This window comes from Abramis brama (assembly GCF_963993115.1).
Source record: "Abramis brama genome assembly, chromosome: 13".
In the NCBI taxonomy this organism is placed as follows: domain Eukaryota; kingdom Metazoa; phylum Chordata; class Actinopteri; order Cypriniformes; family Leuciscidae; genus Abramis; species Abramis brama.
Genome location: NC_139975.1, coordinates 5,949,255 through 5,964,112, shown reverse-complemented (window position 1 = coordinate 5,964,112; position 14,858 = coordinate 5,949,255). Strand labels below are relative to the sequence as shown.

Genomic DNA, 14,858 nt, shown 5'->3' with positions numbered 1-14,858 from the left:
AACTGTTACTTATGGTCGATGCTTGCTGAGTGTTAATTCTGGATCCTGTGGTTGTGAAAGCAACCAAGGGGTGACAAAATCAGCTAATTAACATACTAAATGATGTCTTTTTAAAAAGTGTAAAATTGTAGAAGCATAAGTCAATGGAAAGTCCCTATACCATTATAGAAAAGAAAATATATGTGCTAGTTAATTTTGTACCTTGTGCAAGACCTCAACTGATCCAGTACTGTTGAATGATCTGAACTTCCTCTTCTCTCACAGAAACTGGGTAATAATCTTAAAAATATATATTGTGACCACAGATGCGTGTCAGCAGGGCTTTTCTGTCAGAATGAGAAGTGATCGTGTGACTGAAGCTTCATCCACACTCTTCTGTTAGGATTGAGCTCTTCTGTCAGAATGAGAAGTGATCGTGTGACTGAAGCTTCATCCACACTCTTCTGTTAGGATTGAGCTCTTCTGGACTTGAGAGAAATGATGCTCCTCTTTGGACTGATGCTGCTGCAAACTGCTGCATGTGAGTCAACTTTCAGCTCAAACTGATGTTATGATGCTGTTCACTCACTGATGATGTTTTATGTAATCTGAATCTGATTATAATTTATGATGAGAGGTATATTTATTGTAGTATTATACCAAGGTCTGTCAAAATTCTCGATTCTGATTGGCTAGAAGGTGTGTGTTAAAACTGTTTAATGCACAGGTAGTTGCAGTGAGTTTAATCACCATTCTTTATTATTAATTCTTATCTCAAAAATGTTCTGTCCTACAGGCCAATTTGCACATGTCTATATTCTCTTTTCAAAACTGTTAAACTTACTGTAAGTTCAAAACCAGCAACACAAAAATGAATAAGACAGAAATTTGCACCATTTCTACAGTAAAACCATATTGAAATATATTCTGAATCTAAAAAATAGATGTAACTGAAGACCTACACATGTGTTGGTCTTTCAGTTCCATTACCATCCATTCAAAAAGGGAAACTTAGGAATAATTGAGTACTGTAACGTACGATGGACGTAACATATACTGCAGTGAATTGTGCAATAGACAGTGTCATTGTTTTGGAAAGAAATATTACAAAAGAAAATATAGCCTAGTATAATGGCGCCTGATGTTAGCGGGTTTTTTTGGTCTGTGTTTATGATTGACAAAAATTTAGTTTTTTGGTTGACAACCTTTTTTAGTGTTATGTAAGAATGAGTTTTTTGAGACATTCAAGTGTATTGATGTAATGAACTAACGTGCATTAGTTTAATACACAGCTATCCGTGTAGTTACATTACACTGTCTGTAGATGTTGATATTTCTGTGTGTGTGTGTGTGTGTGTGTGTGTGTGTGTGTGTGTGTGTGTGTGTGTGTGGTGTGTGTGTGTGTGTGTGTGTGTGTGTGTGTGTGTGTGTGTGTGTGTGTGTGTGTGTGTGTGTGTGTGTGTGTGTGTGTGTGTGTGTGTGTGTGTGTGTGTGTGTGTGTGTGTTGTTCTTCAGGTATGGAGTTTAACTGCAGTTTCAATCAGAAAGATCCCTGTTACGCTGCTCTGGATCACAAACTTAATCTGCAGATGGTGAATGCTAGATATTATAAACTGAAGATAATAAAGAGAATAAACAACAACACAGATGATCCATTTTGTAAAGTAAAGAATGACAGTAAAACTGAGAACGAATGTGATCTTTATAATAACAGACCTGAATTGACAGTCATTAATGGGACTCTGATAATAAACCGTGTGATCAGAGCAGATTCAGGGAATTACACTTTACAACTCTATGACTCAAACGGCTCAGTAACATCTGCAGATCTTCAAGTGAAAGTTGAAGGTACAGTAACTCTCATCAGACTCATTACAATCTCATGATCTACAATGATCTCACTCTCATGCAAATGAATCAGTGGAATCTCTGTGAAGGTTTTTTTCATGCAGCTCATTATTGAACATCTGGAAGAATTTCATCAAAAGCACTGCACTTTGTTTTCTATTTATTTAGACTAATTTACAAATTTTATTTGTCACATATATATTAATTTATTTATTTAGACTATTTAGAAAACAAGCCATGTTTGTTTGGATGTGTCTGTTTGTCATGTGACTGTCATGTGTCCCGCCCTCCAGCTCCTATTGGCTCAGTGGAAGTGTCAATCATCTGCTCCTCCAGTGGGGTGAAGTCAGTGTCCTGCTCTTCTGAAGGGGATCAGCTCATCTACAGCTGGACTCTGAATGGAGATCCACTGATGGATGGAGACACCAGCATTGAGCTGAGTGACACAACTCATGGAGACATCATCAGCTGTAGTGTGAAGAACCACGTCAGTCACGGACAGAAGAGCATTAGACTAGACTGTCCTGGTGAGCTTTTCACACAATAATCTCCCTGTATTTACTAAACTACAGTAAATACATGGAATGTGTGTGTGTGTGTGTGTGTGTGTGTGTGTGTGTGTGTGTGTGTGTGTGTGTGTGTGTGTGTGTGTGTGTGTGTGTGTGTGTGTGTGTGTGTGTGTGTGTGTGTGTGTGTGTGTGCGTGTGTGTGTGTGTGTGTGTTTTATTCTTCAGGTATGGAGTTTAACTGCAGGTTTAATCAGAAAGATCCCTGTTACGCTGCTCTGGATCACAAACTCAATTTGTCGATGGTGGATGCAAGATATTATAAACTGAAGATAATAAAGAGAATATTCAACAACAAAGATAATCCAGTTTGTAAAGTAAAGAATGACAGTAAAACTGAGAACGAATGTGATCTTTATAGTAACAGACCTGAAGTGACAGTCATTAATGGGACTCTGATAATAAACCGTGTGATCAGAGCCAGGGAATTACACTTTAGAACTCGATCGCTCAGGCGGCTCAGTAACATCTGCAGATCTTCAAGTGAAAGTTAAAGGTACAGTAACTCTCATCAGACTCATTACAATCTCATGATCTCCAATGATCTCACTCTCATGCAAATGAATCAGTGGAATCTCTGTGAAGGTTTTTTTCACGCAGCTCATTATTGAACATCTGGAAGAATTTCATCAAAAGCACTGCACTTTGTTTTCTATTTATTTAGACTAATTTACAAATTTTATTTGTCACATATATATTAATTTATTTATTTAGACTATTTAAAAAACAAGCCATGTTTGTTTGAATGTGTCTGTTTGTCATGTGACTGTCATGTGTCCCGCCCTCCAGCTCCTATTGGCTCAGTGAATGTGTCAATCATCTGCTCCTCCAGTGGGGTGAAGTCAGTGTCCTGCTCTTCTGACGGGGATCAGCTCATCTACAGCTGGACTCTGAATGGAGATCCACTGATGGATGGAGACACCAGCATTGAGCTGAGTGACACAACTCATGGAGACATCATCATCTGTAGTGTGAAGAACCACGTCAGTCACGGACAGAAGAGCATTAGACTAGACTGTCCTGGTGAGCTTTTCACACAATAATCTCCCTGTATTTACTAAACTACAGTAAATACATGGTGTGTGTGTGTGTGTGTGTGTGTGTGTGTGTGTGTGTGTGTGTGTGTGTGTGTTTTGTTCTTCAGGTATGGAGTTTAACTGCAGGTTTGATCAGAAAGATCCCTGTTACGCTGCTCTGGATCACAAACTCAATCTGCAGATGGTGGATGCTAGAAATTATAAACTGAAGATAATAAAGAGAATATTCAACAACAGAGATGATCCAGTTTGTAAAGTAAAGAATGACAGTAAAACTGAGAACGAATGTGATCTTTATAATAACAGAACTGAAGTGACAGTCATTAATGGGACTCTGATAATAAACCGTGTGATCAGAGCAGATTCAGGGAATTACACTTTACAACTCGATCACTCAGACGGCTCAGTAACATCTGCAGATCTTCAAGTGAAAGTTGAAGGTACAGTAACTCTCATCAGACTCATTACAATCTCATGATCTACAATGATCTCACTCTCATGCAAACAAATCAGTGGAATCTATGTGAAGGTTTTTTTCATGCAGCTCATTATTGAACATCTGGAAGAATTTCATCAAAAGCACTGCACTTTGTTTTCTATTTATTTAGACTAATTTACAAATTTTATTTGTCACATATATATTAATTTATTTATTTAGACTATTTAAAAAACAAGCCATGTTTGTTTGAATGTGTCTGTTTGTCATGTGACTGTCATGTGTCCCGCCCTCCAGCTCCTATTGGCTCAGTGGAAGTGTCAATCATCTGCTCCTCCAGTGGGGTGAAGTCAGTGTCCTGCTCTTCTGACGGGGATCAGCTCATCTACAGCTGGACTCTGAATGGAGATCCACTGATGGATGGAGACACCAGCATTGAGCTGAGTGACACAACTCATGGAGACATCATCAGCTGTAGTGTGAAGAACCACGTCAGTCACGGACAGAAGAGCATTAGTGTAGAACAATGTCCTGGTGAGCTTTTCATACATGAATCTCCCTGTATTTACTAAACTACAGCAACAAGAGTGAATCTCACAAAACCTGTCAAGAACATGTCCGTCACATTTTAGTCAGACACAGCAACACCAGTGATGCAAAACAGTGAGTTCTCTTCAATGGACACAGTTCATTCTCGCAACATTTCTGTCTGAAAATGAGTTTATTTCAGCCCGATCTCAGCAGTAATTTGTGTTGAGGTGTTTTTAAGTTTCGGTGATTACAGTGATGTTTTATTACAGGAACAACTACTGAAGCTGTGACCTCTCGTATGACCTCTAACTGACCAGTGTAAAAGAACACGCTACAGGAAACATGATGGATTGATTTTCTTTCTAATTGTTGTTTTCAATGTGTTCAGAGTCTGTGGAGTTTGTGCTGGTCTGGTGTTTTCAGATGATGGTTCTGTTTGGTCTGTTAGGAGGGTTTCACATCTACATGAGACGCATGTCAGGTGAGAGACATTTATGATCATCATTGTGGATTTAACATGCAAATATTAAGAGATGATGATAATGTGATGCTTTTAGAAAGAAAACAGGACGATCAAAAACTGAGAATGAGAAGATTTGGAGAAGAACATGAACACACAGCAGAAGATTCATGAGACCAGCAGCAGATCTCAGCACATCTATGAGAATCTCCTCCTTTTGCTTTCCTGTTTCTACGATGTTTTCAGGCGACGCCAACAATTGCGAAGATTTCAGATGACGGCAACTTTGCATCGACATGCCAAACTTTCAAATATTATCCTATAATATTTTAATATTATCATTATATTGTAATCGTTAAGCACAAGTTGTAATAGCTGCCTAACATATACACTGTCAGCTTAACTGAAAACATGAAGTTATATAACTAACATGTACTATATTATAGCTGTATATCACTGCCATATTACTGTGCACACTCATCTCTGGCTGATAACAGAATATTTCCTAAATTGTAACATTAAAACAAGCATTTTCTGTAAAGCTGATTTGAAACATGTATCGTGAAAAGTGCTAGAAAAATTAACTTGAATTTAAAACTGTTGATGAGATGAGATTTAAACAAATAGACTAACTGTGTAAAGCTGTATAACAATGATTAGTTTTCTGTCGATGAATGTATCCAAACAGTTGCTCACCTGTCTAATAAAGCACATAATATATTAAAGCATCTTTGGTGTTTCCATGGTTTCTACTAGCCTGGGAAAACCCAGACGAACTTCCGCAAATTTAGATTTGCTCTGCAAGTCAATCTGGCCAAGAGCCCATTCAAGCCCATTTCCAATCTTTCCAAATCTTGGCACCAATCACAAACGTTGAGGCGGGCTTTACACGATGACGATCGCTCTGATTGGTTTTAGGTCTATCCAATTGCGCCTAGAGGCATTTGAGCGACGTCCGTTGGTGACGCCCCTTTGGAAATGGGATGTTAATGAAGCTTCCCCAGACCCCTCTCAATTACGACTGTGAAGGGTCTGGTGTCAACCAGGCTAGGTCTCTACAGTATAAAACCAGAAATGATAGGCGATGCACAGACACGATCCGTGTCCTGCTTAAAACTGCAACATTTAGGATAATGTAAGTAGCCTACACAAATCAACAAAATAAATATATAACATTGTTCTAGTGATTTTTGGATATTTGTATCCAAAAATCTTACATAGTGTGTCTTTAAATAGATATCAAATATAATACAATGTATTTTAGTAAATGAGTCCAGCTGTAACTCTAGTTTCCTCCTGCAGATGTCGCTAATAACCAGGAAAGTGTCTGACTTTGACACTTATTTGTTAAACATGAATAGACTTTTATTTCAGTGTTAATTTTAATAAAGTTTTTTTTTTTTTTTATTTCACTAAAGAAATCATCCGCCATTTGTGTGTGAAACATGAAATTGCATGATGTGAGTTGTGCTTCTTCTGTACTGGTGAATCTGCTGGTTTGAGGAATCGTACTGGTGAACAATGATCACAGTATCAGAGCGGATCTGTCATGTTGTATCAAGACCGCTGACACTAAAAAAAGTGTAGGCCTATATCAAGATGCCTATGATCTACTGTGTATTATATTTGTCGCTGTGGGTTATTCCACAGGGTTTTTTTAGAGACCAGTGTTTCTCAACGGGTCGCGGAGTGTGCCGTCAAAGACACAACATCGACAAACATACGAGTAAAGGAAGAGAAGAAGAGCCCTCAGTGAGAGATGCAAGAGCAATGTATGAGCAATATTCCTATGTTCAGATCAGGAAAGAATATGTTAATCATGTCAAAAATACATTTTATAAGAATCAGCTCTGGTTTCTTGGTATCACATTCTGCATAGCTAAACATTGCAGTTTTAACACTATAGAAGCAAAATGAGCCAAATAAGCCTTCATGTCTGAACTTAATACTAATACTCTCTGTGCCTTAATTCTATAAGTGACACCTTTGCTATTACACCGGATACCAGACTTTGCAGGGACATGTCTCAACTTTTAGCATTGACACAGCTAACCAAAGTTTGAATAGATATACAGTATGTGAAGATAAGTATATGAACTATGAGTATATGATATCAAAATATATAATAGACCAAAATATCATTCATGAATGGATTAATACAAGAATAATATGTTTAGGATTAATCATAAAAGAACAATCATGATAATCATAAGCATATTTTTTTTATTTTCTTATACACAACTTTTCCACTTGCTGTTTTAAATATATGATTAGCACTTTTACACTTATTTTAGGAACTGTGCCTGAAAATGTTACGTCTTTTTTACACCTTTCTAGTTTCACTGTCTTTAGTTAGACTTGATCTGTCAGTGCACCCATCATCTGCCTTCCCCCATATGAGGAAACTTCCTCTTTTCTCGTGAAGCGGTCAGATATTTCCTCATGTGTCAGTCCAGAGTGAGTCTCTCTGTGAGGAGCTTCATGAGAGCCAGAACACAGACAGACTGAAGTCCAGACACTCATGTCCTCATCTGAAGCTTCATCCACACTCTTCTGCTGCCGTTGGGCTCTTCTGGAAACTGGACTTTAGAGAAATGATGCTTATCTTTGGACTGATGCTGATGCTGCTGCAAACTGCTGCATGTGAGTCGACTTTACAGTGCTGTTCAAACTCATGAATCTCTGAAATAAAAACACTGTAATATTACATTAACAGTGTTTCCAAAACAGTCTGCAGTGATCTATAGTCTTAGTGTTACTGATCTTATTCATAGTGTGTATTTGTGGAGGATTAACAAAATGTGAGAGAAAGTGTTTGTTTCATAGTGTCATTGTACAAAAAAGTTTCATATTTTGTAAATGTAATCATTCATTTATATAAAATCATCATATGGGGATTCATCAAATCATGTTTCTCCATTACATCTGATGTCACAAAGATCATAATTTAAAAAGAAATTTCACAGTTTGACTGGATTGAATTTTTTTACGTACTAAAAACCAAGTTAAATCTATATAAATCTCTAATGTTCAGTAATTCATGAGAAGAGTAATTCCTTTGAGAAAAGACTTGAACATTTGTGTTTATGATGAAGATGAGCTTCACTTCAGATGAATTGAGCTGCGAAAGCTTGTGTAATTTGTGTCTGATTTTAGTTTACGATGAGAGAAATATTAGAACTCTCTGTATGTATGTTGATCTCTATCTCTCTCTCTGTGTGTGCGTGTGTGTGCGTGTGTGTGTGTGTGTGTGTGTGTGTGTGTGTGTGTGTGTGTGTGTGTGTGTGTGTGTGTGTGTGTGTGTGTGTGTGTGTGTGTGTGTTTTGTTCTTCAGGTATGGACTTTAACTGCAGTTTCAATCAGAAAGATCCCTGTTACGCTGCTCTGGATCACAAACTCAATCTGCAGATGGTGGATGCTAGATATTATAAACTGAAGATAATAAAGAGAATAAACAACAACAAAGATGATCCAGTTTGTAAAGTAAAGAATGACAGTAAAACTGAGAACGAATGTGATCTTTATAATAACAGACCTGAAGTGACAGTCATTAATGGGACTCTGATAATAAACCGTGTGATCAGAGCAGATTCAGGGAATTACACTTTAGAACTCTATGACTCAAACGGCACAGTAAAATATGCAGATCTTCAAGTGAAAGTTGAAGGTACAGTAACTCTCATCAGACTCATTACAATCTCATGATCTCCAATGATCTCACTCTCATGCAAATGAATCAGTGGAATCTTTGTGAAGGTTGATATTATTATTAATTATTATTATTTAGTCAAAAGCATCTGAACTTTCCATGTACTATTTTCCAAATTGAAAACTAGTTGCTTACTGTATATTGCAGACTGTTTCAAAGTAGTTTGTGAAAGCATTTCAAACAGTAATTTGCTACATTGTTGTCACATGAATAACCTATGCTGCATGTTTAATTCAGTGATGTCCAGCTATCATCACAGCAATAAATGTGGTTAAAAATGTCTTGAAATTGAGTTGTGACTGTACTGTCATGTGACTGTCATGTGTCCCGCCCTCCAGCTCCTATTGGCTCAGTGAATGTGTCAATCACCTGCTTCTCCAGTGGGGTGAAGTCAGTGTCCTGCTCTTCTGACGGGGATCAGCTCATCTACAGCTGGACTCTGAATGGAGATCCACTGATGGATGGAGACACCAGCATTGAGCTGAATGACACAACTCATGGAGACATCAGCTGTAGTGTGAAGAACCACGTCAGTCACGGACAGAAGAGCATTAGTGTAGAACAATGTCTTGGTGAGCTTTTCATACATTAATCTCCATGTATTTACTAAACAGCAGCAACAGCAACAAGAGTGATGCAGATGAGTGAATCTCACAAAACCTGTCAATGTCAAACCACATTTCACCCCAAAATTAAAAGAAATTATATTTTGTATGAAGAATTTATTTTGTATGAGGACTTTTTTTTTTTCTTTATTGTAATGTTCCAGAATAAAAATAAAATAAAAAATTGTAAACACAATTATTACAATGATAATTTTGATTTCATTAGTATTACTGCAATTTTATATTTTTACATAAGTTTAAAAGGATGGCTTTATTTAGCATAATTTAAAAATGGATACATGTATAAATAATACCATTGTACATGTTTCAATTTCAGTATGTATTTTTATAAATGTTATATTAATGAGAATTTTTTATTTTTTTTACATTTTCCTCATCAGAGGTGAGTTTTGGGGTGTAAATGTCATAATGAAATTGGTTCAATGTCCCTAAAAACAGGCAGTGAAACACTATGCAAAATATTACTTACTATTTACAGTTTTGCTTTTGATTTTGAAGTGAAGGGTGACCTGGGTGTGTCCTTGAAAGGTTTTCTGAGATTCAGATGAATTGATTCCCTTAACTGAGCAATGTTTCTTCAAAATGATTAGCAGTAATTTGTGTTGACGTGTTTAAAGTTAATTGGTTGATAGAGAATGCAGGTGATTCTGCAGTGGTGTTTTATTACAGGAACAACTACTGAAGCTGTGACCTCTCGTTTGACCTCTACAGTGAACAATAGCTCACAGACATCAGGAAATGGTTGGAGTTCCCTATCCGGTATGAATCTCACCCTCACTCAGAGCTCTGGAGCATTTTCTCCATTGATGTGTGTGTTGAACTACTGCACATACTGCAAATTACAAATAAACCTAATAATAATAATGATGGCAGTGAGAGGGGGACACTGGCTGTTCTGAAGATAAAATTATGTTTGAACTAATTTACTTTGCTTTTAGTTGTTAAAGTTCTTGTTGCTGTTGCTGTTGATTTGAATGAACTTTTAGAAGCGGGTTTGGAGTTTGATTGAAATGACCGTGTGCTTCTTCCTTCCAAAGAAATAAGCCGTTATATGATCGTTTTGGGCTGTGTTGCGCTGGCGCTGATTCTGCTGTTCATCACTGCATGTTACTTTTACAAGAGGAAACCGCTCAAGTCGACACCAGGTCAGTTCATTTTGAATCTGTAGTCAGTTTACTGTAGTAACTGTAGATGTTAAAAGGGGTGGGGTTAAAAGATGTTTAAAGGGGTGGTATAATGCCCTTTTCACAAGATGTAAAATAAATCTCTGATGTCCCCAGAATTTGTATGTGAAGTTTTAGCTCAAAATACCCCACATATATTTTTATAAAGCATGTTAAAGTTATCACTTTTTAAGGGTGAGCAAAAACGCATCGTTTTTTTTGTGTGTGTTCCTTTAAATGCAAATGAGCTGCTGCTCCCGGCACAGAGGGCGGAGCTTCAAGAGTTTGTGTCCTTTTACCTCACACAGACATGCACTGAAAAATTACACACCAACTAAAATTAAAAAAGTGAAATCATAATCAACCACCCCTTTAAAATGCTGTAGCATGCAAGCAGCAATTACAGAGCCAAATGCATTGGTTAATATTCCTCAAAATGCTGAGGAGATTTGTGGCATACATGTTATATATGCTGCATAGATTTGGAAAGACAATTGGTCCAAAGGCCAGAAGTAGAAAGATTACAGTTGTGGTGAAGATGATCCGAGCCAGTTTTGGTGGAGATTTGACAAACCTTGTCAGGTGAGTCATGAAAAACAATAGGCAAATTGGTTTAAAATGGCAGAAAGGCTTCATGAATATATACAAAGTAAAATCTTGACTTTAAACCTGATTATTTGACTAAATAATGATTTTTGACCATTAATTGTACTCACGTATGATCATGGTAAAAGTCATTGGGCCTTATTCATGAAGCACAATTATTTTTGTAAATCGTTCATAAAGCTTTTCTGACATAAATGTTTGTATTTATGAAAGTGTTCATATTTTCACAATGTAAGGTGGTATTAAAAAAATTACACCATCTTCCAACACATACAAGTTTGATATATACAATATATAAATATATAATTACAAATTAGTTAAATGTGAAGATAAATTGCTCATTGTGAATGCATGCCGTTTACGAATTCATTAACATTACTCTGAATTTACTTATATATTTACGGAAGTTGTATTAATAAGGTCCAATAAATATATGGGTGGAGAAGATTCTCCTTTCTGCTGATGTGATGTTGCATGATGGCGCATGATCTGAGGATTATCTGTTATAGAGGCTAGTTTTGAAGCTAATAATTTGTTAATGATTGAAATAACAGATTGGAGTCTATATGTGTCTAATGTCAGTTTTTCTCATCAGCCCCAGCTGGAGATACGGAGCTCGTTTATGCTCAGATCTCTCATGAGAATCCCAACAAAAAGAGTGGAAAGAAGAAATCAGGTATGAACATAAAAACACACTGAAACCACATCATTTACAAACAAATACAACACAAGAATCTTTCAGCTTGTGTTTTTTTTTTTTAGTGATGCTACAGCGACTGCCTACAACCTAAAGGGATATTTCGCCCAAAATGAAAATGTTGTCATTACATTTCGTTGAACACAAAAGAAGATATTTTGAAGAATATCTGTTGACGGTAGCCATTGACTTCCATAGTATTTTTGTTCCTACTATGGAAATCAATACCGTCAACTGTTTGGTTACCAACATTCTTTAAAATATCATCTTTTGTGTTAAACAGATGAAAGAAACTCATACAGTTTTGGAATAAATTGAGGTTGATTAAGACAAAAATTACCTTTTTGGGGTGAACTATCCCTTTAAGGTCATATACAGTCACTGTAAAGCCTTCTAGTTGATTTGTCATTGCAGATTGCTTTCAATGTCATCACCCTTTTAGACTAAACGAAAAGATGATGTAAAAAGTAATTGCATCTGTCTTTTGAAATCATGTATTTTACAGTTTGAAAGCCGTTTAATGGATTAAGTAATGAAGATCATTTTTTCAAACACTTATAATATATGGTGTTCAATAAGTGAGCAAATATTTCAGCTCTACTTTAGTCGATGATTTTGCTCTAAATCAGTCAGACTATACAATTGTGTTGTTTTCACATCTCAAGTTCAATGCAAACATCTTAATGCATGTTTTATAGACAATCGACAACTTTTCCCTCATGATGATGGAAAGACTTCGATTGCTGTGTTGACTACATCAGACAAGCTTGACCATTCAACACTTTTTATTACATTAATTGTTACATTTTATAATTTCATTTTAAGTTAAGTTGTATTATTATATGAAGTACAATAAGTTTGTTGTTTTCAAAGATTGTAATTTGTGAACCAGAATGGAACATTTTGGTCGTGGGTTGTAAAATAAGTGTACGATCTCTGTTGAAACACCAGCATTAGAAACAAAAGTTTAGACTTCCATTAAAGTGGATGTGTCTCATACAAAAAGTGAATTATTCAGTAGAGTAGCGAGTCGTTATCTTGCGTTTTGTTTGCTACTTTCTCAGTAAAACAGTTTCACTAAAAGCATTTGTCAGTTTCCAGCTATGGTAATGTTGCTATTGTTCGCAGGAGACTAACAGTAACTAACAGTCTTGTCCTGTCATCATTTTTCCTCTTCTGTCTGCAGAATGTCTCCCGGCTGCTGATGTGGAATACGCTGCGGTCGGGCCGCAGATGAAGAGGAAGGAGAGAAAAGAGGAAGAGGTTCAGTACGGAGAGGTGAGGTTCACTCCGAACCCCTCAAACGCTCACCAGGAGCCTAAGGAGGAGTGTTTGTACTCTCAGGTACAGAGAAAATAGTTTCACAACCAAACTTGTGTGAATTGAAGTCCTTATGTTCACTTTGGGAGTTTTACAGTTTATAAAAAACATATCCATGGAGTATCGGAGAAACTTTTTTGTAACTTTTTTTTTTTAAATGTTGATGATGGTATTGTGTGTTGATAGTGTGTGTCGTGTTATGGACTATCCCAGCTAACAAAAACATGTTCTTAGAATGTTTTGCTAATGTTCCTATTAAGTTATGAAAAAGTTATTTCTGAATGTACTCTGAACGGCATTTCATGGTTATGCAAACGTTAAGGGAACGTTCCATTTCATTATTGGAAACATTATTAGAATATTACTTTTGAATGTTCTCTAAACACGAGTAGTAACATTTAAAAAACATTAGAAAATGTTCCATAGAAAAAATGTTCCATGGATGATGTGTAAATGAGGTTTTTATGCTAACATTTGAAGATCATATAACTTTAAACGAATATTCTATTAATGTCACTGGATGAATGTTTGTGCATAACTTTAAGAGAGCCTTGCCAGAATGTCTGCTGAAGTTCTTGTTAGCTGGAATAGAGTGTGAGTTTTAACATTCGTGTCTATGTTAAACTGTGGCACATCCAGTTAACCAAGCTGAAGAAAAAAGAGGAAACCAAATGTGTTGTTTTCCACCAAACCAGCACTTCTGTTTTTAGCGCTTCATGAATTGTGCCTTCGGCAGATCTAACAAGAAGAAACATTAAATGAAAGCAGACTTTTCGTCATGAGTCTCAAAAAGGGGATCTGATGTGGTCAGTTACTCAAAAGTTGTGAAAATACAGCCATTTTTAATTATATTTAAAACAAAGCAATTAAAAATGAGCTTTGCTAGATTTCTAGCAGATACTAGTTAGTGAAGAGAATTTAACTTTTAAAGCATGTCAAACATCTGCAAATGAGTTTTTTTTTATATGGTATATATTATTTCAAAATGTTTACAGAAAAGTATAGCTGTAATAATTTCTTAAATTCCTCAAGTACAAAGAGCAAAGAAGTCGAAAGGTTCGCTCACACTGACTGGGTTACTCGGTTAGTTTCTACCAAGTAAACTGGTCAAGGATTCAATTCCAAGATAAAAACATTATTGCATGAATGCACAGCCAGTTGCTCTGGATAAAAGCATCTGCCAGAGGAAGAAATGTAAATACTCAGCTTTCATTGAAAATTAATGTTAATTGTAATTCATTTTATAAGAAAATTAATTAATTTTAATCCATTTATATTATTGGCCAGATCTTTATGTAAACTTGGATATATTTATATATTTGGATAATGATTTAAATGATTATATTTGTTAGTGTAAAACTCTCTCTAATAAGACATAAAATGTCTTGTCAATCAAACTTTGATATATAGTATATCCAACTTTATTTGCATACATACAATACACTCACGTAAAGTGAGACATACTGTAAAGCAAATCTCAACTGATTGATTGCTTGTATATCATCACAAAATGTAACTATTATTACCTTTTTATAAGATTAAAAGGCATGTTATTGTTATGTTATTATATATTATTATGATATTACAAATATGGTTTTCTGTAAAGCTGGTTTGAAACCATGTGTATTGAGAAAAGACAATATAAATAGTAAAATAAAATAAAAATTAATGCGTCAGTGTGAGCGGCCCTTAGAATGACCCTTATTACATCCACTTTGGCTTTATTCATGCGCATTAAGAGCATATTTGTCGTAACTGTATGTAAGAGTCGTGTTTCGGTCAGTTCCTTCAGCTTGAGTTTGGTTTATAAATGTGAGGTTGGTTTTAACACTGTTGATTTAGTCTGATGTGGATTTCTTAAATGTGGTTTCCTGATCATA

At 36.0% G+C, this 14,858-nt stretch overlaps 2 protein-coding genes across 7 annotated transcripts in view; both read left to right on the top strand.

The window, feature by feature from the left end:
- Nucleotides 1-353: 353 nt before the first annotated feature.
- Nucleotides 354-2,887, top strand: LOC311094833 (uncharacterized protein; the record flags this gene model as incomplete). Its single annotated transcript, XM_084133007.1, has 4 exons — nucleotides 354-520; nucleotides 1,495-1,827; nucleotides 2,121-2,354; nucleotides 2,562-2,887. Exons 1-4 carry the CDS (start codon nucleotides 478-480, stop codon nucleotides 2,885-2,887), a joined length of 936 nt encoding a protein of 311 aa, XP_083989133.1. The 5' UTR covers nucleotides 354-477.
- LOC311094912 (uncharacterized protein) overlaps nucleotides 2,758-14,858 on the top strand; it is a 28,717-nt gene continuing 16,616 nt past the window's right edge. For 5 of the 6 annotated variants that reach the window (XM_084133122.1, XM_084133121.1, XM_084133124.1 and 2 more), the window contains exons 1-8: nucleotides 2,758-2,889; nucleotides 3,183-3,416; nucleotides 3,538-3,870; nucleotides 4,164-4,400; nucleotides 9,862-9,951; nucleotides 10,230-10,337; nucleotides 11,557-11,637; nucleotides 12,845-13,002. In XM_084133122.1, coding sequence (XP_083989248.1) covers nucleotides 3,302-3,416; nucleotides 3,538-3,870; nucleotides 4,164-4,400; nucleotides 9,862-9,951; nucleotides 10,230-10,337; nucleotides 11,557-11,637; nucleotides 12,845-13,002 — 1,122 coding nt within the window. In that variant the 5' untranslated portion in view covers nucleotides 2,758-2,889; nucleotides 3,183-3,301. The remainder of the gene's footprint in view (nucleotides 2,890-3,182; nucleotides 3,417-3,537; nucleotides 3,871-4,163; nucleotides 4,401-9,861; nucleotides 9,952-10,229; nucleotides 10,338-11,556; nucleotides 11,638-12,844; nucleotides 13,003-14,858) is intronic. The other variant, XM_084133123.1, reaches the window with a different exon arrangement.